Raw genomic sequence first — 24,940 nt, 5'->3', positions numbered from 1 at the left:
AAAAGTCCAAGATCATGAAACCATTGTTAATAGTCATAAAGTCCCATCTGGTTCATTCATGTGGGGGAAGGAAACTTGCCATTCTTACCTGGTCTGAATTACATGTGGCTGCAGACCCACAGCAATGTGGTTAACTCATAAATGCCCTCTAAAACACCCTAGGAAACCACTCAGTTGTATCCAACTGCTAACAAGAAAACACAAGGAATGAAAGTGAAGGGACCACCCAGAACTGACCTAGGCACTGGAAATGCTGGGGGTGATTCTCCTAGTGCAATGGGCCGGGAGACATCAGTGGAGGTCATGTAGTAGGCTTCTCGTTGGGCGGCATATCCTCCCCGCAACCCCGCCCCCAAGTTTTTTGGAGTAATCAGCCCTGTCCATTGACTTTCCGTCTGAACCTTGCTGGGGAAATCTGCAGCGCTCAGAGTGTGAGAGATTCATTTTGAAAATCCCACTAAAAAATTGGTGGGAGTTAGTCCAGTTTTCACTAAGTCGACACTTAGAGTATTTTTTTTGGGAGGATCGCCCCCAACAACTGTAAACTCAGCCCTGTCAACCTTGCAGTGCCCTCCTTATTAACATCTGGGAGCTTGTGCCAAAATTGGGAAAACAGCCTCACAGACTAGCCTAGCAACAGTCTGACATAATCATACTCATGGAATAGTACCTTATAGATATAAATCCACCAGTAGAGGTAGCAGCACAGTAGTACAGTCGGGAGGGAGTTGTGCAGTAGTGTTCAGCATTGACTCTGGACCCCATGAAGTCTTATGGGCAAGGAAACCTCCTGTTGATTACCACATACTATTGCTCATCAACTAATGAATCAGGACTCCTTTGTGTCAAACACTCCTTCGAGGAAGTACTGAGGGTGGCAAGGATGCAGAATGTACTCTGGGTGGAGGATTTCAATATCCATCACTGTGAGTGGCTTAGGCACATCACTACAGACCAAGCTGGACAGGTCCTAAAAGACATAGCTGCTAGACTGGGATTGTGGCATGTGGTGAGGGAACCAACAAGTGGGAAAAACACACTTGACCTCATCCTCACCAACCTGCCTGTCCCAGATACATTTGTCCATGATGGTGTTGGTAGGAGTGACCATTATATATTTCTTGTGGAAACAAAATCCCATCTTCACATTGAGGATACACTTCATCATATTGTGTGGCCCTACCACTGTGCTAAATGGCATAGACTTCAAACAGATCTAGCAACTCAAAACTAGGCATTCATGAGGTGCTGCGGGCCATCAGCAGCAGCAGAATTGTACTCAACCAGAATATGTAACCTCATGGCCTAACATATTCCCCACTCTATCGTTACCACCAAGCCAGGGGATCATCCCTGGTTGAATGATGAGTGCAGGAGAGCAAGCCAGGAACAACATCAGGAATACCTAAAATTGAGATGTCAACCTGATGAAACTACAACACAGGACTACTTGCATGCTGAACAGTATAACCAGTAATGATCAAATCTAAGCTCTACGGTCCTGCCAAATTCGGCCGTGAATGTTGGTGGGCAAATAAACAACTCAGTGGAGGAAGGAGGCTCCATAAATATCCCCATCCTCAATGATGGAGCAGCCAGAAACCCTGAGTGGATGATCCATTATCTCCTCCTTCAGAGGTCCCCAGCATCTTAGATGTCATTCTACAGCAAATTCACTGCACTCCATGTGAAATCAAGAAATGGCTGAAGGCATTGGATACTGCAAAGACTATGAACCTTGACAATATTCTGGCGATAGTACTGAAGACCTGTGCTCCAGAACTTGCCTAGACAAGCTGTTCCAGTACAGCTACAACACTGGCATCTACCTGGTAATGTGGAAAGTTGCCCATGTATGTCCTGCACACAATAAACAGGACAAATCCAACCCAGCCAATTATCGCCCCATCAGTTTACTCCTAATCATCAGTAAAGTAAGTGAAGAGGACATCAACAGTGCTCTCAAGCAGCATTTGCTCAGCAATAACCTGCTCAGTTTGGGTTCTGCCAAGGTCACTCAGCTCCTGACCTCATGACAGCCTTCATTCAAACATGGACAAAAGAGCTGAACTCCAGGGGTGAGGTAAGAGTGATTGCCCTTGACATCAAGGCAGTGTTTGGCATCCAAGCAAAACTTATCAACAGTGCCAGGGCAGTCTGCACCCAGTCGGGGCTCAATAAAAGTGGACAACAGCCAGTCATAGGCCGAGGTATGTTAGTGTTCTTTTGGGTATCAGCAATCTTAAAGACACACTCAGTCGACTCTTAACATAAACAGTGATGGACACCATGCACCCAGTGCAAGGTCTTTAATTGTGCACAAGGAGAATTCTCAACGGTCAACACTGGATGACCAGAGCAGTTCTGAGGTTACAGAGAAACAGTTCAGCAGTTATAGTCAATTACAGCAAATTCGGAACAAGAGATTTTTCACATCTTTCATTGACATACATATCCACTAATCAGAGCATAGTTCTTTTGCCCTTTCTTATCCAATAGAAAACCAATCCTTCATTAGCATAATATGTCCCCCTATCTTGCTATTTGGTAATCGCCACAGTAACTTGTTCTTTGTTTTCATCTGCTGTCCTGACCTGGAATGCAGTGTTTATGGAACAAAGTTTTAGATATACTTGCTTATCCTGCATACATCAGTGTTGGCCTTACTGAAGGTTTGACTGAAGGCTGTGACTGGCTAATAATCATTTTCCATTACTTGACAGTTTTTTTTGACAATTATAGTTCTTTAGTTTTCAGAATTGTTGTACCTAATTTCCACAGGTGTACCTAGTAGCAAAGCCAAATAAAATCAGTCTGATCAATTGAATCTTAGAGATTTTAAGCTTAGAAGTTTGTTTTCTGTTTAAGATAATGAATCACATAAATCAAAGAATCATTGCATCGTAGACAAACCCTACATTTTCTGATGTTTGAACTAATATTTATTTAACTGTAGAAGTACATAGAAATCAGTCTGCAAAAGGAGCAAGAACTAAATGGAATGGTACCTAAGGAGCCACGTGATGAAGAAGAATGTGAGCGTGCTGCTAATCTGCTCAAACTGACTTTGGTAAGAAATTACTGTTATAATTAGCACTAGGAGGTCTTGTGGCACAGTGGTAGGGCTTCTGGACCAAAAACTGTGGATTCAAGTTCAACATCAGGAACGTCCTGATGAAGGGGCAAACCCCGAAAGCTTGTGGGTTTACTATCAACTAAACAGGTCAGACTTTAACCTGGTGTTGTGAGACGTCTTATTGTGTTTACCCCAGTCCAAAGCCAGCATCTCCACATCAGTTTTGACAAGCAGCCCACAACTAATAATCACCATTTCTCTATGATGTAACTCTGAGGATTGTGAATCACATCAGAGAATTAATTTCAGAATTGACACTGATCCAGAACACTGCCTCCAGTGGCACCAAAATAATCAGTCAGAAATTAAATTATATTCTAATTAACTGAAAACCATAATAAATTGTTGCATACTGTTAAACTGTTAATAAACATAAACAAAATTATTAATGGGCAAGATTGCTGATTACAATGAGAACTATTCAAAGAGCGCTTGTACTAATACTCCTAAAAAGGAAAGGCTGCACTTCTGTAATTGAATAACCATGATAAACAAATGAGTTAAGAGACAACATACAAGCATATGGAAATAAAGGACAAGAAAGGACCTACTGGTCATTCCAGCCTGCTCCACACAGTGTGATGCTTTATATATCATAATACAAACAATTCCTACCTACTGAGAGTGGCAAAAATGCAGATAAAAACCGGTAGGGGAACAAAATCTGATCCCTTTGAGTGATCAAAAATGTTCCATGGGATCACATTGCTCTGATTTACATTGAAGGGTACCTATCTTTTATACCTGATGATTTCCATCTCAGCCAGAAACAATTTCAGGATGAATAGCTGAAAATGTTTGGGCTTCTATACCCTTAAATGTGCTATGGGGAAGAACTTCTGCTTATTGATTTCATTCATCAATGAGCCTATCCCAATTCCCAGAGATATGTTTATTTAAATAATTGAAGTGAGATTCTTTTTTATTCATTTGTGGGACGTGGGTGTTGCTGGCTGGCCAGCATTTATTGCCCATCCGTAGTTGCCCTGAGATGGTGATGGTGAGCTGCCTTCTTGAAACACTGCAGTCCATGTGCTGTTGGTTGACCTACAATGCCATTAGGGAGGGAATTCCAGGATTTTGACCCAGTGACTGTGAAGGAATGGCAATATATTTCCAAGTCAAGATGGAGAGTGGCTTGAAGGGGAACTTGCAGGTGATGGAGTTCCCATATATCTGATGTCCTTGTCCTTCAAGATGGAAGTATCTTGGGTTTAGAAGGTACTTTCTAAGGATCTTTGGTGAATTGCTGCAGTGCATCTTGTAGATAGTACACTCTGCTGCTTCTGAATGTCAGTGATGGAGGAGTGGATGTTTGTCGATGTGGTGCCAATCAAGTGAGCTGCTATGTCCTGGATGGTGTCAAGCTTCTTGAGTGTTGTTGGAGTTGCACCCACCTAGGCAAGTGGGGAGTATTCCATCACATTCCTGACTTGTGCCTTGTAGATGGTGGACAGGCTTTGTGGAGTCTGGACTCACCGTAGCATTTCTAGCCTCTGACCTAATCTTGTAGCCACTGTGTTTATGTGGTGAGTCCAGTTGAGTTTCTGGTGAATGGTAACCCAAGAATGTTGACAGTGGGGGATTCAGTAATGGTAACACCATTGTATTTCAAGGAGCGGTGGTTAGAATGTCTCTTATTGGTGATGGTCATCATCTCGCATTTGTCAGCCCAAGCCTGGATATTATCCAGATCTTGTTGCATTTGAACATGGACTTCTTTAATATCTAAGGAGTCGCGAATGGTGCTGAATATTGTGCAATCATTGGGGAACATTCCCACTTCTGACCTTATGACCTTTCTAGTCGCGAATGGCAGGGTGCCACCAGTGGATGCCCTGCCATTCTAAGACAGGGAGGCAGAGGCCCATATCAGATTAAAGAACAAGATGAGAGTAAATATTGTTAAAAGCTCTCTTGTGCAGCAGTAATATTATTAAATGTGCATTATTATTGGATGATCAATATGATGCTTTATTCAGCTACTTTGTCTTTGTAGTGGATACCCTATTAGTTTCTATTAGACTGTACTTCTAACACTATCACAATTTTTATGATCATTCTTAAGCAATCTGCTCCAGATAATGAAGTGTGTCAAATGGAAGATAAAGAAGCAAATAAAGGTATGTTTGCAGATTTCTACATGTCAAAAGCACGGAACTTTCAAATAATTATCAATGTTTGCCAAAAAAAAACCCTATTGAAATGCTATCATAATTTTAAAAGAGACAGCATTTTAGATTCTTCAACCAATTCAAATATTGAATAACTAAGAACTATGCCAAAGGCTTTACCAGGGTTTATGATTCAATCTAGTCGCAAAGTCAAATTTTTCTTATCACTGAAAATTGAATTTGGCAATGCAGACACGTGAAATAACCAGGTGCCATGCAGCTGTCAGGTTTGCAATATCGAATACAATTTTAAGGGTCAGATTTTGTGCTGGGTCCAATTTCTCTGGTGTTCACCAATATTTTCAGCCTGAGTGAGAAGAATGATCTCCAAGGTCTACCCCATTACCAACAATATTGCAAATGATGTGGCCTGAAGTCCCAGATTCCCCCATTTCTGCTCCCTTTTCAGTTATGTTTCCACTTTGGCCACAGTCAGCAATCTGGGATCAAATTGCTCTTGGAATGGTTTTCTGAATAGTGGTTACGCTTTCAAGTTTCCACTGAAACTCATTTGCATAATAACAATCAAATCTTTCTGGAACCAATGCAAATGGGCACCATTTTAAAAATTGTCTTTCTCTCGCACACATTAAAAAGTCATCAATGTATTTTAGACTTAGTAACTTGGCAGAATTTTATTAATGCATTCTAAATAGGATTACCTTAAAACAAGCATTTATTAATAAAGAGTGTCCAGACCACCAATTATGAATAATCTGAGTTAAAATCATTGAAAATGGCTTGGAGGTATGACAGATCAGTCACTAATTTTATTGTGTATGCTAAAGTAAAAGTGAAGTACAGTTTCTTTATTAGTCACAAGTAAGGCTTACATTAACACTGCAATGAGGTTACTATAAAATTCCCCTAGTCGCCACAGTCTGGCACCTGTTCAGGTCAATGTACCTAACCATGTCTTTTGGCCTGTGGGAGGAAACCGCAGCTCCCAGAGGAAATTCATGCAGACACAGGAAGAACGTGCAAACCCCACACAAACAGTGACCCAAGCTGGGAATTGAACCCAGGTCCCTGGCACTGTGAGGTAGCAGGGCTAACCACTGTGCCATCATGCTGCCTAGTCAGTTTCTTTCAAAATGTGCTGTCACAGTTAGTAGGGGGGTCAGTTTAAACTGCCTTGATTTTTCCACTCTCTACCCACCTAGAAAGGGGCAGGAGCTAAATCCGTATTCACTGTGGAATCATAGGGTAGAATCCTCCCAAAAAATTCTAAATGTCAAATTCGCATGAAAACTGGAGTAATTCATGTTGCTTTTTTCAATGGGAGTTAAGAGAGGAATCTCCCACAGTCTGTGCACTGCAGGGGTCACTAATGTGAATGTCATTTAATTTCCGGGGCGGAGCCTATCCCCACTGGAGAGGTTGAAATCAGTGCTTGAACTGCACGCGCTAATCTGTCAGTGCCAAGATTGGCACACGTGCAGTGACTCTGCACTGCTGGCCTCCCATTGGCCAGCTGGATCAATGGCCAGCACCACAACCCCTACAAATATATAAAAAGGAAGAGGCTGGCTAGGGTGAACGTTGGACCCTTAGAGGATGAGAGGGGGGACTTAGTGGTAGGGGATGGGGAAATGGCTGAGGTCTTGAATAACTTTTGTTTCGGTCTTCACGGAGGAAGACGTGAATAATTTGCCGGGTGTTAGCGATGGAAAGGTGGTAGGACTGGAGGGTCTCAATGACATTATTGTTACTAGAGAGGCGGTGCTCGACAGACTGGAGGGACTGATTGTGGACAAGTCCCCAGGACTGGATGGAATGTATCCGAGGGTTCTGAAAGAAATGGTGGAGGTGATAGTGGATGCCTTGGTGGTTATTTTCCAACTTCGCTGGATTCTGGGAAAGTGCCGGAAGATTGGAAAGCGGCTAATGTTACGCCGTTGTTTAAGAAGGGTGCCAGGCAAAAGGCAGGGAATTATAGGCTGGTTAGTTTAACGTCTGTTGTAGGTAAAATGTTAGAATCCATCATCAAGGAGGAAATAGCGAGGCATCTTGAGGGGAATTACTTGATAGAGCAGACGCAGCACAGTTTCGTTAAGGGGAAGTCGTGTCTGACAAATTTATTGGAGTTCTATGAGGATGTGTCTAGGGCGGTGGATAGAGGAGAGCCGGTGGATGTGGTGTTTCTTTATTTTCAGAAGGCGTTTGACAAGGTACCTCACAAGAGGTTATTGCAGAAGGTAAGGGGGCATGGAGTTGGGGGTAGGGTGTTAGCGTGGATAGAGGATTGGTTGTCAAATAGGGGGCAGAGAGTGGGGGTTAATGGGTGCTATTCGGATTGGCGGTTGGTGACTAGTGGAGTGCCCCAGGGGTTGGTGCTGGGGCCTCAGCTATTTACCATTTATATAGATGATCTGGAGGAGGGAACCGAGTGTATGGTGTCGAAATTTGCTGATGACACCAAGATTGGTGGAACGGCAAATTGCGCGGAGGGTATGGAGAGTCTGCAGAAGGACCTAGATAGGCTGGGCGAATGGGCCAGGAAATGGCAAATGGAATTTAATGTTGGCAAGTGCGAGGTGGTCCACTTTGGTAGGAATAATGGTAGGAAGGACTATTACTTACGTGGCGAAAAACTGCAGCAGGCGACGGTGCAGAGGGACCTCGGGGTCCTTGTGCATGAGTCGCAAAAACCCAGCCTGCAGGTGCAGCAGGTGGTCAGGAAGGCTAATGGGATGCTGGCCTTCATAGCGAGGGGGATTGAATATAAAAGTAGGGAAGTCTTGCCGCAGCTGTATAGGGCATTGGTGAGGCCGCAGCTGGAGTACTGTGTGCAGTTTTCGTCACCGCACTTACGCAAGGATATTTTGGCCTTGGAGGGAGTGCAGAGGAGGTTTACTAGGCTGATACTGGAGTTGAGGGGGTTGAGCTATGAGGAGAGGCTGAATAAACTAGGCTTGTACTCGTTAGAGTTTAGAAGAATGAGGGGAGACCTCATTGAGACGTATAAGATGATGAATGGGATGGATAGGACAGAGGTGGAGAGGCTCTTCCCGCTCAGAAAGGACAGTAGGACTAGGGGGCACAGCCTCAAGATAAAGGGGGGGCGGTTTAGAATGGAGTTGAGGAGGAACTTCTTCACTCAAAGGGTGGTGAATCTCTGGAATTCTCTGCCCGTTGAGGTGGTGGAGGCTGCCTCGCTAAATATTTTTAAGACGCGGGTTGATGGGTTTTTGATAAGCGAGGGGATTAAGGGTTATGGGGAGAGGGCGGGAATATGGAACTAAGACACGACAGATCAGCCATGATCTTATTGAATGGCGGGGCAGGCTCGAAGGGCTGGATGGCCTACTCCTGCTCCTATTTCTTATGTTCTTATGTTAACATTGGCTCTCCGTCCGCTCAACGGTCCATTCACTGCCTCCCCAACCATTCCTAGGCCCAGCCCTGAACCCTTCCCCCTCCCTCCAACAGTGTCAACTCTGCCCAGCAGGCTGACCAAGACCATCACGCCCCCCCATGGCTTGCCCCGCCCTGGTCACTGGCCTTCCTCCTTCCCCTACTGGTCACGGCTGTAGAGTGGCAGCGGCAGCCCTCCACCACTACCAATTGCCCTTTTGGTATTGTCCCATGCCAGTGGGTAGTGCCAAGGTGTTCTCTGGGCATTGGCACTTTGCCCCTTAGGAGTTCTAGAGGGCACAGGCTGGTACAGCCGGTGGGGGTGGGGGGGGGGGCGGAGCCTTGCCGCCCAATCCTCTGGAGAACCCCAGTTGTCCCTGCCTTCACTCCAGTGGGGTCGGGATGCTAGTTCCCCGTTAGTAGGGAGCTGGTGTAATCCCCACTAAAGTGAACCATTCTGGTGGAGGGGGTTGCTGATTTCTGGTGTGGAGCAAACACCGCTGGAAATCCAGCACTAGGAGACACTAATGGGGCATGAACACGTATGTGAACCCCGTGAATGGCCTGCCACGGGATTCTCCCGACTCGTTGTATTAATTTTTTTAAGCACAGCGGGGTGGGAGAATCGCTCCCATGTATTTCCTCAGTTCAGCTGAGTCTATATCTGTATATCAAAAATCTAACCTCATCTATAGGATTGACAAATTTCTTGCGGCATTAATAACAGCTGGCAGAGAAAAGGTACTTTTTCACATTATTGGTTTCCTATTGTTTGAAAATATAAATCATAACGTTAACAGTTTTTACAGTAGACAATCAATGAATTATTACTTTGTATGGACCATAATAAGTATTGAAGTACATGTAATTTCGTACAAATGCATTCATAGATTTATAGAGAGTTTACAGCACAGAAAGAGGCCATTTGGCCCATCATGTCTGTGCCAGCCAAAAAACAAGGCTCACAGCTTAATGCAGCTTTCCAACATTTGATCCAAAGCCCTGCAGGTTATGCTGAAGATCTTTGTTTCTACTACAGAATTGATTTCCAGACTCTCTGGGTAAAAAAAAATTTCCTCATCTCCATACTGATCCTTCTCCCAACCACTTTAAAACTATGCCTCCTAGTCATTGATCCCTCTGCTAAAGTAAGTAGCTCCTTAATATCTACTCCCTCACAATTTTGTACATCTCAATCAAATCTCCCCTTAGCCACTTCTGTTCCAAGAACAGTCCCAGCCTATCCAATCTTCCCTCATAGCTGCAATTTTCCTGTCCTGGTACATTCTACATACATCTCCACTATACCCTCTCTAGTGCAATTACATCTCTCTAATGAGGTGACCAAAACTGCACACTGTTCTCAAATATAACTAATGTTTTATATAGTTCCAGCTAAGCAAGCCTGCTCTTATAAGGATTCCATATCTCTTCTTGATCATTTTATTGACCTATTCTGTCACCTTTAGGATTAGCATGATACCTTCAGCATTAGTGTGAGCTAATAAATCTGACAATCTATGTAGTTTCTACACACCATCTAGTTTTGTTATTTGTTACAGTTGATGTAGCCTCAATTTATGAGGATGCTGTGGGATCCACTTTCAAGAGCACTTCAGAGGTATCTCCCTGCGAATGGACTAACATAAACGTGGAAAGGTATGGCATTCCAACTTTCACAGACCTTTGATATTCCTCTGCTTTTTGCTTTATTTTCCATACCACAAAAACTACTAGCTGGCATCAAAACAGAAGCTATTTGAATGGCCAACAGCATTCTAAAGAAACAAAAGAATTTTACACATGCAGCCCAACTTTACCAAGCAGTTAGTTCCAAAACAGAATTCAAACTAGTGAAAAGTAATTTTTTCCTAATATTTGTGTAAACAGAATTTAATTTTTTAAAAAAAGGCTTGTATTTATATCACAGATTTTACAACCTCAGGATTTCCCAAAATGCTTTATCACCAATGAAGTACTTTTAAGGCTTAGTAACTGTTGTAATGTATGAAACACAGAGCCAATTTACATACAGCAAGCTCCCACATAAAGCAATGGGATAATGACCAGATACTCTGGGCAGAATTTTACCGCCTTGCCTGCCATAGGAATCATAGGGGGCGGGACAGAAAATTCAGTGGACCATCCAAAGGTCCATTAACCTTGGGAGGGAATTTCCTGCCTTGCGACAAGCACGGCCGGAGAATCTCACCATCTGTTTTTGTGTTGACTGAGGGATGAATATTAGTCAGGATACCAGAGCTAACTGGGATGGGCAATAAATGCTGGCCAAGCCAGTGATGTCCACATCCTGTGAACAAATGAAAAACTCCCCTGTTCTTCTTCAAAATACTGCCATTGGGGTTTTTAACATCCACCATAGAAAACGGGCAGGACTTCAGCTTAATACCTCATCTGAAAGATGATACCTCTGACACTGCAGTATTCCCTGAACCTTCTGCCTAGATTTTGTGCTGTCATCTGTGGAGTGGGATTTGAACCCACTAGTGTACAATATGCAGTTGAAGGCTGTTGTTCACCCACAATACTAATTAGATTTAAAATTGCTCCAGCCTCCTGGTGCCTTACCTCAAAATTTCAGCAAGACTGTGGCAAAAGCATTCAGAATTTGATTAGGACCTTGATACACCAGATTCCTTCCTGCATTGGGAATTCGTGGTGGTCTTGTAAGGAGCAGAATTTCTGCCCACTTATTAAAAAGTCTATGATACCAGTGGTTAAGGATGGGGACTCACCAATTGAAGTTCCAATGTCCCAGCCCTCAGTCAGGACATGACACATGAGATGCACCTTAATCCTGGTCTCAGAGATAGGTCCTCAGGGAAACACCAGAGTTAATGGTATGGGAGCAGGAAAAAAAGCCAAACATGGAGCTCCAGGAACCGATTTCGAAGGCAACGCTGTTTAAGGACTTGGAGAGGAAAGGAAACTTGAGATGGAAGCAATACTTTGCAGAGATGTTGGGGGCCAAGGGTCATATTTTTAAGGTGAGAGGTGATTACAACACAATTAAAGGAGAGAGGGACAACGTATGAAGAAAGTTGAGGAGATAGGAAAATGGTTTAAGAAAATAAACCAGGGATTATCCTTGCATTCCAGAATGATTCTGGAATAGTGAGCAATTTTAGTAGATGAGAGCAGAACCCGATTGGATTTTAAGTGATTCAGCGAGATGGTGGATAGCTGAATCAGTTGTGCTTTCAAGTCTGCATCCCTTGAATTTGGGAGAGCAAAGATGAGGACCGTATCAAAGTAACAGCCAGGGTGAAGGAGAATAATGGTGATATTGAGCACTAGGACATCAAAAGTAGAGATGAGGGTGCAATTGAGTAAATTGCCAAGCTAATATCTTTATTCTAGAAAGACTTGAAATTGTGAACATTTTGACAATAATTTGATAACAGTATTCAAATTCCATATTATATTTCTTTATAATGCTGTACCATCAAGAATGTTAAGATATTATGGCATGCCCAACAAAGCTAAATACATACTTCTACTTCTAATGAAAATTTCCAGTCTACTATACATATTATAATTATAAATCTGGTACTTTAATCACAGTCTTAAATTTAAAGAACTGCATTTGTTCATATTGCTGTGTTTATTGCATCATGCACTTGATTTTTTTTAGCCCCAAAAAGTTAAGAAACAATAACTTGTATAGATACTCTGTTAAAGGCAAGTACATTTTATTCAAAGCAAGCCTAGAATAATTTGCGTTTAAATATATCAACGATTTCAAATTCTGTACCTGATTACTCTTATCTCTTTAATGCAGCAATAAAAAGAAAAAACAGACATCTAAGTGGCCACAAAGATTAGAGCAATACAGGTAAGTATAAACTTAGCAACAAAATTCAAATATAAGGAATAAAATTCAAAAATAAGCAAGTTTCTAATTTAAAGAAAATATGATGGAAAGCTAGGTTTGTTCCTTGGGCAGGCTAATGTTTTCTAGGCAGCCAATTTATTGCTTCTGATTAGTGCATTAGAGCAATAAAAATGTGACTTTTACAGTTCCCCCCAGGATGCTCATAATTCCATAGCTGTATGCCCATTCTTAATAGTAGATTTCCCCAGCCTATCCAAATATTCTGTTATAAGAACATAAGAACATAAGAAATAGGAGCAGGAGTAGGCCATCTAGCCCTTTGAGCCTGCCCCGCCATTCAATAAGATCATGGCTGATCTGTCGTGGCTCAGTTCCACTTTCCCGCCCTCTCCCCATAACCCTTAATCCCCTCTCTTATCAAGAACCCATCAACCCGCTTCTTAAAAATATTTAGCGAGGCAGCCTCCACCACTTCAACGGGCAGAGAATTCCAGAGATTCACCACCCTTTGAGTGAAGAAGTTCCTCCTCAACTCCGTTCTAAACCGCCTCCCCTTTATCTTGAGGCTGTGCCCCCTAGTCCTACTGTCTTTTTTGAGCGGGAAGAAAAAGCCTAGTTAAATTCATTGGTCCTGAAAACAAGTGAATCATCAATCCTAAAGCAAATGCCAGGACCCATGATTAAGACTGAACTCAAGCAACTCACAATTTGATTCCCAACTGACATGACCAATCCCTGAATTAATATTTCTGTATACAATCTCCTCCTTCCGAGCACAAAGATACCCTTATTTCTGTAACCAAGTGCAATCAACTTTGTGTTTTCCAACCATTCAAGCCAGTGGAATTTTCCCATTCCGCTGCAGTGGAGCTTTGGCTTATCACCAAATTCTCCGTCCTTGCTGCAGTGGGTGCGTGACGTGATGGGAAGATTACACCTTATATCTTTCCAAAAGCCGTCAGTCTGGACAACACATGAACATGTTTTTGTTGAGTAATGGCAATTTAACAACAATGAAAAATTCAGGTTATGATTTATCAATTTACTATCACCTTACTGGGTGACCATATGGTTCTAACTGCAATGCTAAAAGAGAACGGACTTGAAATGAGCCAGATTGAATGAAATCACAAACTATTCCATTTTAGCCCTGTTCTGACTCTTGAGTTAAAATATGCGCATTCACTTGGAGAAGGCAGCTCACCACTGTCTACTCAAGGAAAGTTATGGATGGGCAATAAATGCCGACTGTGCCAATGATGTTCACATCCATGAATGAATAAAATGAATTCAAGATCATTGTTCCCCCATATATTCCTCTAGGTAAGAGCCCCCTATTATTTTGCATACCACTGAGGATCAAAAGTAGTAATTTACACTTTTGAATTAGATATAAAATATACATTCAAATCCTGACTAGACTACTAAACATAATTTTTCCCAGAGATTAATGACTTGTAGTGTAGATTTTGGGTTCAGATATTTCGAGTTCAAACAATGAAAAAAAATAAGCCCAATCTAATAACTTGGATTTTCCCAAACATTCTTTCAGTTACAGAATAATACTAATGCAACTAATACTAATCATTTCGATATTTTTAGCAATATTACTACCATAGCTGTAGACTATTGGCAGACACTGTTTACATTCCTGTATGTTGCTAAATATTTATTGGTAAGTTTTCTTCAACTCAGTGCTAATCCTGTTTTCCAATATGTCCATGTATAGCAAGAAAAAAAATTGAATTGGATTAATTTATTATTGCCACATGTATTGGATACAGTGAAAAGTATTATTTCTTGTGAGCTGTACAGACAAAACATACCAGTCATAGAGTACATAAGGGAGAAGGAAAGGATAGGGTGCAGGTTATAGTGTTGCAGTTACCGATAGTGTAATGAAAAAGATCAGCTTAATATGTGCTAGGACCATTCAAAAGTCTGATGGCAGCAGGGAAGAGGATGTTCTGTAGTCAGTTAGTATGTGTCCTCAAATTTTTGTATCTTCTTCCCTACGGAAGAAGGTGGAAGTATGTCCGGGGTGCATGGGATCCTTGATTATTCTGGCTGCTTTCCTAAGGCAGCAGTATAGACGGAGTCAATGGGTGGGAGGCTGGTTTGCGTGATGGACTGGGCTATGTTCACAACCCTTTGTAGTTTTTTGCAGCCTCAACAGAGCAGGAACCATACAAAGCTGTGATACAACCAGAAAGGTTGCTTTCTATGGGGCATCTGTAAACATTGGTGAGACTTGCAGCGGACATGCTGAATTCACTTAGCCTCCTGAGAAAGTAAAGGAATCAGTGGGCTTTCTTGTAAAATAAGAATAAACAATTTATTTCCATGAGTGAATGGATCATTAGTTGTCAGAAATTATTATTATAAAACAATTTCAAGATTGCTTTGTCAAAATACTGCAACAACTTTCAGAGAATTCTAAAACAAGATTTTTCACATAGGATTATCACACTCTGACCACTGATAAGCTAACATGCTGTACAACTGGATACGGTCAGTGAGTGCATTTGGTATCAAATATGATCATGCTTTATAGTTCATAACTACTGTATTTTTGTACTGACAGGCAAGAACTTGATGAAGCAAAAGGAATCAAATTAGCTCTGAAGAACATGCTTGTCCCGTCATACTTTCAGTCTGACGTGTGCAAGGCCATTGACTCAGGCCAGGTATTACTACATTTTTCCTTCTTAAATTTTTAGCACTAAATTAAAGTACTATGTGTGTATTTTTTTTATTGATCTGTGTGTATTTTTTTTATTGATCCAAAATAGGACAAGTTGAATGTTTGTACAAAAACACACACACACAGCAAAATTCCTAACAAAATCAAAACAAACCAAAGACCATTGATGTTTTAAGAGGAAGTCATCATGACTTTAGAAACAATTGATCATGCTTCATAACATATTGGACTTCTCTGAGAAGCATAATACGTTAATAGATGCAGATTGTTTGGGGAACATAAATGATATCTCTACATTTCCAGATGAGAACAGCAGTCACAGGGAGTGCAAGTCGAAGAATCAGTATATGTCATTTAAATCAATCTCTGAACCACATTCCCTATATGCACAGCTTGCTAAATAAACCTAATAGCTTAGTATTGTAGCAATGTGTGTGCAATTGATAAGTGAATTAAAAGTCATATGCTTTTATTTTCAAATATGAAAGTAAAATACTGTAGAAGGTAGAAATCCTCAGCAGGTTTGGCAGCATCTGTGGAGAAAGAAATTGAATTTTTATCCAGCTTTGATGAAAGTCTTTTGACTGGAAAATTGAGTGGAATTTTATGCTACACAAGGGCCCCTGCACCCTGATATAAGTGTCACAGGAAATTCCCATCCCCTCTGCAACCAACAAGGTACATTTTTGAAATATACTAACATGCCATACAGTTGAGAAGAGTAGGAGTGTTCCCCCTGACACCACATTTAGAGAAGGGAATCAGCAACCCACCACTCGTTTCCCAATTCTCCAAAGGGAGTATTGGCCTCTGACCTCTCTTCCCCACTGCCTGACCCCCAATCCCACCCCTCCACCCATGACCTGACCACCAATTTCTCCCTCCTTTTAACCCAACTTCCAATCTCTTTTCTCCTCCTGACCTGACTTCTGACTCTTCCCTCCACCCTGATCCTGTGTCTGACCTCTTTCCTCCTCTCACAATCTGACCTCGCCTCAGACCTGACCCCCAACTTCGTCCCCCCATGTGACTTGACCTCTAATCTTTCTGTCCGCACCTGCCTCAGCCTGTCTTCCAATTTCCACTATCCGGGTTTCCAACTCAATCATTAATTTCGAAGCATTGCTATGATTTGTTTCTAATTTGCTCTTTACGCATCATCAAGTTAACGGAAACACATTTGGAGGTGCAATATTGGACATGTTGTAGTAAAAATTACCACTTCAGAGTCAGACTGGAGGGACAACAATACAGTTTATTTAACGAAGCTTCGTGGAGAAAAGGAACCAGCACTCCACAGTACTGGACAGCTACCTTCTCTCAATGAAACAATTGAAGCAATCCACCTTTATACCCTTTACACAATAGGTGGACCGGACACGATTATCACATCGTTATGGTCAAATGGGTACAACATTTCTTAGTTCATTATTATGGACAGGTACAGCCATTATCATTTCAATGTCACATTGTCCCATGAATGGGTACGTTTCCTCTTTATCAGTGACTTAATTTATTCTATTCTTGTAGTACATGGTTCCTTTGTGTTTATGCATTCCTGTTCTTAATCTCCCTAGTAAAAAGTCTGACAACACCAGGTTTTAGTCCAACCTATTTATTTGATAATATACTCACAAGCTTTCGAGGGACACCCTCATACCCACATCATGACTTAATCTCCCTATCAGACCCCATTGTCCCAGGACTACCTTTATCTCTTTTAAGGTGCCTGGCTTCCTGAAGCATCTGTTCCCTGTTTTAATTCAATTAACTGTCTGTCCTGTGGTTTAAATTTTAAGTGATTGTCTGTGTTTGAAAGTCAGTGCAGGTCTAATGCCTTTTAACCCCTTATGTACCGGACAGCTATTTTTATGCCAGGTACCCATCTTTATGACTTTTTTTCCGCCTTCAGGCATCTTTAGCCTCACTATTCAAGTGTAATAATAATAATACACTCTGCCCCAGTGCAGCCAAAAATGTATCTGTTCAACTTTCAAAGGCATTATTTTCCTTTGGACTTTTGGCTAAAATCAAGCATCAAGGATCAAGCTGAAGATGGGATACAATTCTTTATCTTGTCACCAAAAGAGAAAATGCTGGAAAATCTTAGCACGTTTGGCAGAATCTATAAGGAGAGAAAAGAGCTGCCGTTTTGAGTCCAGATGACCCCTTCTCGAAACATCATCTCTTTTCTCTCCTGACAGATGCTGCCAGACCTGCTGAAATTTTCCAGCATTTTCTCTTTTGGTTTCAGGTTCCAGCATCTGCAGTAATTTGCTTTTATCCTGGGGACCATGAATTGGATTCAATTTGAATTTGAGTTTGATTTTGGAACAAGCAAGGAATCCACTGTGAGCACTGGCTTTGTAACTTTAAGAATGGAGTAAAAATTTAAAATGGGGAAATTCTTCAAATAGAAAGTGCATTCCTCAATTTTCCATGCATTCTCAATATATTTAAAATAGCATCCCAGTGCACAAATTCCAGTGATGAAGCTGAGCAAAGTACAAAGCTTAGACTATAAAAATTTATTTTGTGCAGGAGCTTGATCTGGATTGTTTATCAAAGCCATTTCCAATGAGCCAAAAGATGAAGGGGCAAGACACATTTGATTGTTTGGCTTCGGCTTCCCCTGATACGGATACAGGTAAGTGGTGTAAAACTTTACAGTAACCAAGGGGGCAGAACTGCTTTGACCTATTACCTCATGACGTATAATGAAACCCTATAATTCTCATGTAAAATTACAATTGAGCAGCTTTATTCCAAAGGGTACCTTGAAGTACTTAGTCGCAGGGAAATGCTGAAAACGTCTCAAGAGGTTGAAGTGAAACTACCATGACACCTAAAAAGAAACCGATATTTCATCGAGGTAGAGTCCATAAGAACATAAGAAATAGGAGCAGGAGTAGGCCATCTAGCCCTTCGAGCCTGCCCCACCATCCAATAAGATTATGGCTGATCTGTCGTGTCTCAGTTCTACCTTCCCGCCTTCCATGAATGCACACTGCAATTGTACAGACTATACAGTAGATTGGCTCCCTGTCCTGAGTTCAGAGTTATATTGCTCCAGTCCCCATGTTCTTCTGTCCCTGATACCTTCCTTTCAATAAGTGATAACAAATGACAGATTAAAAAATCTTTGGTTGCCCACAATGTAAGAATCCATGAATTGTCGTTTGTTATGTTTTGTAATAAAGAAGGATACAAATTGAAGTTTACTATTTTCTCTTAATAGAAAGGGTCTTTCAGAGTGCTAAAAGAAAAATAAGAAATGATGCACCTCATTTTAAAAAATAACAAATGAAGTTGATTGATGGGTTATCTCAGCAATCTGTTTTCTTTTTTCAACTTTTGGAATGTTTTGCCAGTGGGCCACGGACATTAGCAGTGACCCATGCTCTCTTAATAAGCAGTACAAATATTGATATAATGTGTTACTTCAATATGCATGGCACTCAGCACAGCGGAATAAAGTGTGTCTTATTTTGGCTCTTCTGCTGTCTGTGTTGCTGACTTTCAAGTTTTCACCTAGAGGTGTGTAAATGTATATATGTGGAAATGGCCGATTGGATGAGTTGTTGTACAACATGGGAGAAAAAGCACACAGGAAAAGTAGCAGCTAAATCAAATCTGCCCCATGGGCATGGCCTGGAGCATCATGACACCTTGTCCTGCCACCCAACGGCTCATACCTGAAAATCACTGAGAGAGGCAGAGACATAAAGCAAGACAACTTAGGGCCAATAAAGTCCATCATCTTGCCACGTTCCTATATTGGATACATTAAAAATGAGAAAAATGTGGTTTTGAAAGCAACTGTTCTCATCTCTGTAAACGGACAGGTAGATAGTATAACAGTCTCTTCTTTCAGAAAAGCATCGTTAATTAACATTTTTCATTTTGTTAGATGTTGGTAACAGCCTCGAAATATGAGCTAACACAACACAACAAGCAGCCATCTCTCAGTCTCAGCATTCCACAGAAGATAATATGTTTAATAATTTATTTGGGAATCCACAATACTAATGATGAGAATGCATAAGATTTTTGCGACTGACTGTTCACATGTTCACCATTAACCATGTGTGTTAAGTCTTGATTCTTTCTTTACTTGCGGTTAGCAGCAAAGTGACAATTGTCCTTGACCTAAAGTGCCCACTTACTTTTGTTCTCAGAAGGCGGTACTCCATGATGGGCCATAAAGCTTAGGTTGATTAATCCACGCTAACAGTGGCACCCTTACCCGCATTTTCTGATGGTCAGGCAACTAACTGGTTGCCTTCAGGGCTACCACCCTCTATAAAAGACTATAGGAGCTGCCAGCTGATCAGAAGAAGAGGGCATCCTGGAAAGTTGCTGCCTGCCCAACCAGGAAAATGGGGTCTTGGCATGCGTGGGCCAGTCAGGCAGGCCCAGCCAAGCAAGTGGGGTGGTTGGTGAAAGCAAGCAGTCCCAATGACTCAAGGGATGCCATTCCTCCTGACGGACCCCTCCATGACCAAAGAATGACATAGGAAGTTTCTCCTTCTCACCATCATCACAGGTCTGCTGGGAGACCACAAAGGTTGACAAGGTGGTCTCCCAACGCAACAAAGGATTCACACCACTGGTAAAATGCTTTGGCAGCACAAAGTGGTCCATAAATGGCAACCTCAGTTGACCGCTTGTTGGAATGGCCATCCTCCAACTTCCTCACCCCACCTTTCTTTTCCATTTTACAGGCTCTCCCACCTCTAAATCCATCCCCGGGGACTGATAAAGTCCAACCCACTTAATGTGAATCTCCTACCAAGAATCTCACTGGGAAGGCACAGAATTTCATCAGTGCTGTGCAGGCTCGGTGGATTGGTCATGCTAAATTGACCCTTAGTGTCAGAGGGACTAACTCAGTTATGGGGATAGGGCCTGGGTGAGATTGTGGCCAGTGCAGACCCAATGGGCCAAATGGCCTCCTTCTGCACTGTCCGACTCTATGTGGGCCCCAGCATAGATCTGCCATGTTCTGTGTGAGTATAAAGGACCAAGAGCATGGTGCAGTAAATAGATGCCATAACCACAGAATCCAAAATGACAGGGCAGAAAAGACGCACCCCACAAAAGGTTTTTTTTTCAAAATATTTTGGTAATAGTCATTTTTAGAAGCATGTGAAGATTTTTTAAACCATAAATTTGATTAGAATCATGTTAAAGTGTGTTGGAAATTTGAACAGAAACATTAAAAAATCAGGTATAAATGAGCAGAAAAATGTCCAGTCAAATTTAAACATGTAAGTTACTTGATATGAGAATCAGGTTAAAAAGTCTTAAATTTAATCATTTAATACAGGGTTTCCCAAACCTTTTGAGCTGCTTGGGTGTGACTTCCCAAGAGCACCTGGGAATCCCAAACGTTCTCATAATGTCACCACCCCTTTTTTTGCCACCAAATAGATGCAAAGTCAAAAATCTAATTATATCTATGCATATATGAAAAATTAGGAACAGGCAAATAGTCACAGATACACTACCTGTGTATGACCCACTTCCCCCAAGTGCTGCATCACCTGACCTCCCCTGGGAATACTGCGTGTCAGTTGAACACTTTCGAAGACCAGTTGTGTTTCACACTGCCATGGTTGGATTTTTTTGATGTGGGGAAAAGGTTTCTGATGTATGTGCCTGATAATATGTTCATTTATTATAATGATGCTCCCAACTTTGAACATTAGAAAATGTGCCCCTATGCTGATGAGGGGAGGGGGACAATCGTGTCATGCTTTCACGTTGATGTGATCTGTGACTTTGCGCTTCTTGTGATATTTTTGCTCCTGTCACCAAACCTGACCAATGCAAACAGGAGCAGAATCTCCCAGCCCAGGCTTATAAAAACATCTGAAAGAAATCAGTAGCATGAGGAATAATGGTCACATTTGGATAAAACAGAAATATTTTGATACAAAAAGTAGCTAGCAGTAAAAATAATCAAAGATTAAAGTCAATGAATAAAGAGTGCTTCTGACAGAGAGTAAACGAAAAAAAGTATAAACCCAGAGGCAGCAGCAAAATTAGAGGCACACATGAATCACACATGTTGATACATACGATCTGCTAAAATTGTGATACAAAGATACTTTGAATAAAGAATAAGTAAAAAATTTGCTTTATAAAAAACAGTTCGTATTTACGAGTTAACAGCAGTCTCTTCTCTCAGATAAATGTCACTAACAATTTTTAATTTTGTCACATATTAACAATGTACCAACAGGTCCAGTGCCAGCTTATGCAACATGGACAGACATGTGCAACCTCAAAAGATCAGACAATCCAATACAACAGACAGTAACTTCTCAGTATCAACATTCCATAGAAGGTAACGTATTTAATAATTTATTTGAGAATCTATCATACTGTTGATGAGAACGCATATATCGCCTCTTCATACTTTCACCAGTAATTATGTGCCTTAATGCTTAGTGCACAAATGCTTCCGGTGAGCATTCTTTCTCTGTCTGAAAAAGAGTTAAAAATAATCTGTGAAGTATGATGAGTCAGGCACATTTGACAAGTTCAGCAATACTGACAATTGAAAATCCTTTCAAGATTTTACTTATGATGATATTATCGATGATTGTGTGAAGAAGAAGTGCAGAAGAAAAGCTATCTAAATTGCCGTGGATTGCAAACAACTGGTGAAGCAAGACAATCTTAAAAATATGTTCCTCTTCCATCTCCTGCTGTTTAAATTCTGTTTTTCAAACAGGACCACCATTTGCTGGTCTGATATCATGGATGTCATTTGCAGACAGTTATAACCAGTGTGTAACCACCAGTCCCCATTGCTCTCAATATTGGCCTTCAGAATGTCTGTTCTGGACAAAGAACAGAATTCTGCCAGACAGTTGCCAGCTAAGCCACTGATATTGGACTTGGACTGACTGGACGCAACTTGACTGTAGTATTTGCTCCTGCACTGGACATTTTCTGACTTATACTGTTCTGTACTGGCCTGTGATGTGCTACAGTCATATCATCGGCTGATTTCTCCATCTCGTTGTCCATTGGCCAGTTCCATGTTTGCTCACGTCTAGACACGTAGATCACAACATTGGCCATTTGTACTATCGTGCTGACAACAAGTAAGCTTGGATTGCAATTGATTAATTACAGGCTTGTTTTCATCAGATAAAAAGCACTAAAACAGTTAAGAGTGATGTGGCATTTGTATATTTTTTGTGTATTTTTGCAGCTTGCACTGTGGTTTTGAATTTGAGTTTAGAAATTTCAGGCTTGTTTTCATCAATTACTAAACACCGAAGCAGTGAGCAGTGATTTGTGAACTTGTACTTTTTTGGTTTCTATGACATTGTGGATCTGAATTCATCATTTACAGGCTTGTTTTCGTAAGTTAGAAAGCACCAAAACAGTAATTTGTGTACTTCTCTGTATTTTAGTGGCTTGTATCATATGAGCTGAGATTAGGCAAGGTCAGGAGGGCAATGATGCCATTTGAGGATGGGGTTTGAAATCATTAGGTGGGGGTTTGATGTATTTGGGGTGGGACATGACATCACTGGTGGACAAGGCTTGATGTCACCTGGGGCAATGCACCATTGTAACCGGTTGGGCAGGGTGTGTTGTCATGGTGGGGCTGGCAGAAGCAAAGTGTGGGGCCCCAAAAGTGAAGTCTGCTTCTGTTCCATGCATTAATAATGCAGGTGAACTGTTTGCCCAGCTAGCTGTGACTGTCTTGATTATGTATGACTTTATGATGCCAGAGAGAGACAAGTGTGCCAGTGAAGTTATGCAATCTGTTTAGGTGGTCTGGCTGTTATGGATGAATAGCCCACAATGGGCACAAAATGGTAGAGTGTTGTTTCCAGTGAGAAAACCAGCATAGAGAAACAGGTGAATTTTCTCTCCAGATCTTTCAACACACAGTCAAAAAAAGTCAGGGGAGCATGTTTCATGCCGTCATGCAAGAGGGCCTGAGCCCACTGGCAAAGCCCGATTGTGCTAAGATTGAGTCGATCTTTAAAGGACATTCTGATCAGAACAGCAATAAACCTCTCCCAGCCCACCATGGAGGACTCTAGGGCTCCCCCAGCTCAATCAGGGCCAGCTTGGGCCCCCCCACACCCCCAATCATCAGCTTCTTCCCACCCCCAATTATCAGCCTTCCCCCCGCTCCCTGCAATCATCAACCTTCTCCCTTTCCTCCTACCACAAGAGTGAGATCTGCAATTTCTGGATCTTGAGCCCCACTACCATTCCTGCAAATGACCGGAGTGTACTTGAGATCACCCTCGTTGTGTGCAAGCTATGTAAGTGTGAGATTTTCAACAATGAGTGTATGGTAAAGAATATAAATGGCAGGTCCTGGCTGCTTTCAGGAGATTGGGGGTGGTGAGCAATGCCTGAGGTTAGTTTCGCATATGGTAAAATATGGCATTTGAAGATGCAAATACTGACCTTGACCACTTGTAAGATCATTGGACTTCCTGCAACATTACATCCAGGTCCTCAGCTCTTGACTTCTGATATTGACATCCTTGGCTATCTGCTACCACTGCCTTCTGAGTATGCCACTGGAGGGCTTCCTTTCCCCCTGCTGAAAAAAGCCATCTCTCCTATTTTCTACCATCCAGCACAGCATCACAATCCACTCTCACGTTGTGCCATTTTTCAATAATTCATAGCGAGGGGGATTGAATATAAAAGTAGGGAGGTCTTGCTGCAGCTGTATAGGGCATTGGTGAGGCCGCAGCTGGAGTACTGTGTGCAGTTTTGGGCGCCGCACCTGCGCAAGGATATTTTGGCCCTGGAGGGAGTGCAGAGGAGGTTTACTAGGCTGATACCGGAGTTGAGGGGATTGAGCTATGAGGAGAGGCTGAATAAACTAGGCTTGTACTCGTTAGAGTTTAGAAGAATGAGGGGAGATCTCATTGAGACGTATAAGATGATGAATGGGATGGATAGGATAGAGGTGGAGAGACTCTTCCCGCTCAAAAAAGACAGTAGGACTAGGGGGCACAGCCTCAAGATAAAGGGGAGGCGGTTTAGAACGGAGTTGAGGAGGAACTTCTTCACTCAAAGGGTGGTGAATCTCTGGAATTCTCTGCCCGTTGAAGTGGTGGAGGCTGCCTCGCTAAATATTTTTAAGAAGCGGGTTGATGGGTTCTTGATAAGAGAGGGGATTAAGGGTTATGGGGAGAGGGCCGGAAAGTGGAGCTGAGCCGCAGCAGGTCAGCCATGGTCTTGTTGGGTGGCGGGGCAGGCTCGAGGGGCTGGATGGCCTACTCCTGCTCCTATTTCTTATGTTCTTATGTTCTTATGTTCTAATTAATTTTGTGCAAAAGCAAAATACTGCAGATGCTAGAAATCTCACATAAAACAGAAATTGTGACATTTCCTTTTTTCTATTTCAGTTCCTGTACAGCTGTCAGCATCTGTTCCAAACACAGTGGGCCACCCTTTAAAAGCTGCAGGTTATCATTAAGCAGTTTGTTTTAGCTTTAATCGGTCTAGCCAGTCACAATATGGCCACCTGCTCAAGAGTCATGTTCAATCAAAAAGGCTCATACTACTGGCTAAAAACTATAATTATTTAGAACAGGCAACAGCACAAAGTTCGCTAGCAACTTATAGTGAATGATTACTGGTCAATTGGTCACCATAACCCCTGTGCTCATTTTCAACATCTATTGAATTTAGCCCTATTGAATCTAACTAGG

General features: G+C 41.9%; 1 protein-coding gene across 1 annotated transcript in view; it reads left to right on the top strand.

Annotated features, from left to right (window-relative positions):
• Positions 1–24,940, top strand: part of LOC145353527 (sperm-associated antigen 17-like) — a 194,436-nt gene that overhangs the window by 122,062 nt on the left and 47,434 nt on the right. Inside the window, exons 38-44 of the mRNA XM_080204336.1 lie at positions 2,957–3,070; positions 5,205–5,259; positions 10,230–10,326; positions 12,470–12,523; positions 15,108–15,210; positions 17,769–17,874; positions 21,475–21,579. Of these exons, the coding sequence (XP_080060462.1) occupies positions 2,957–3,070; positions 5,205–5,259; positions 10,230–10,326; positions 12,470–12,523; positions 15,108–15,210; positions 17,769–17,874; positions 21,475–21,579 (634 nt within the window). The remainder of the gene's footprint in view (positions 1–2,956; positions 3,071–5,204; positions 5,260–10,229; positions 10,327–12,469; positions 12,524–15,107; positions 15,211–17,768; positions 17,875–21,474; positions 21,580–24,940) is intronic.

The sequence above is a fragment of the Carcharhinus amblyrhynchos genome, chromosome 15, assembly GCF_965287045.1.
Source record: "Carcharhinus amblyrhynchos chromosome 15, sCarAmb.v2.hapA, whole genome shotgun sequence".
Lineage (NCBI taxonomy): Eukaryota > Metazoa > Chordata > Chondrichthyes > Carcharhiniformes > Carcharhinidae > Carcharhinus > Carcharhinus amblyrhynchos.
The sequence above is the reverse complement of the archived record's forward strand: the minus strand, read 5'-3'. Positions and strand labels throughout refer to the sequence as shown.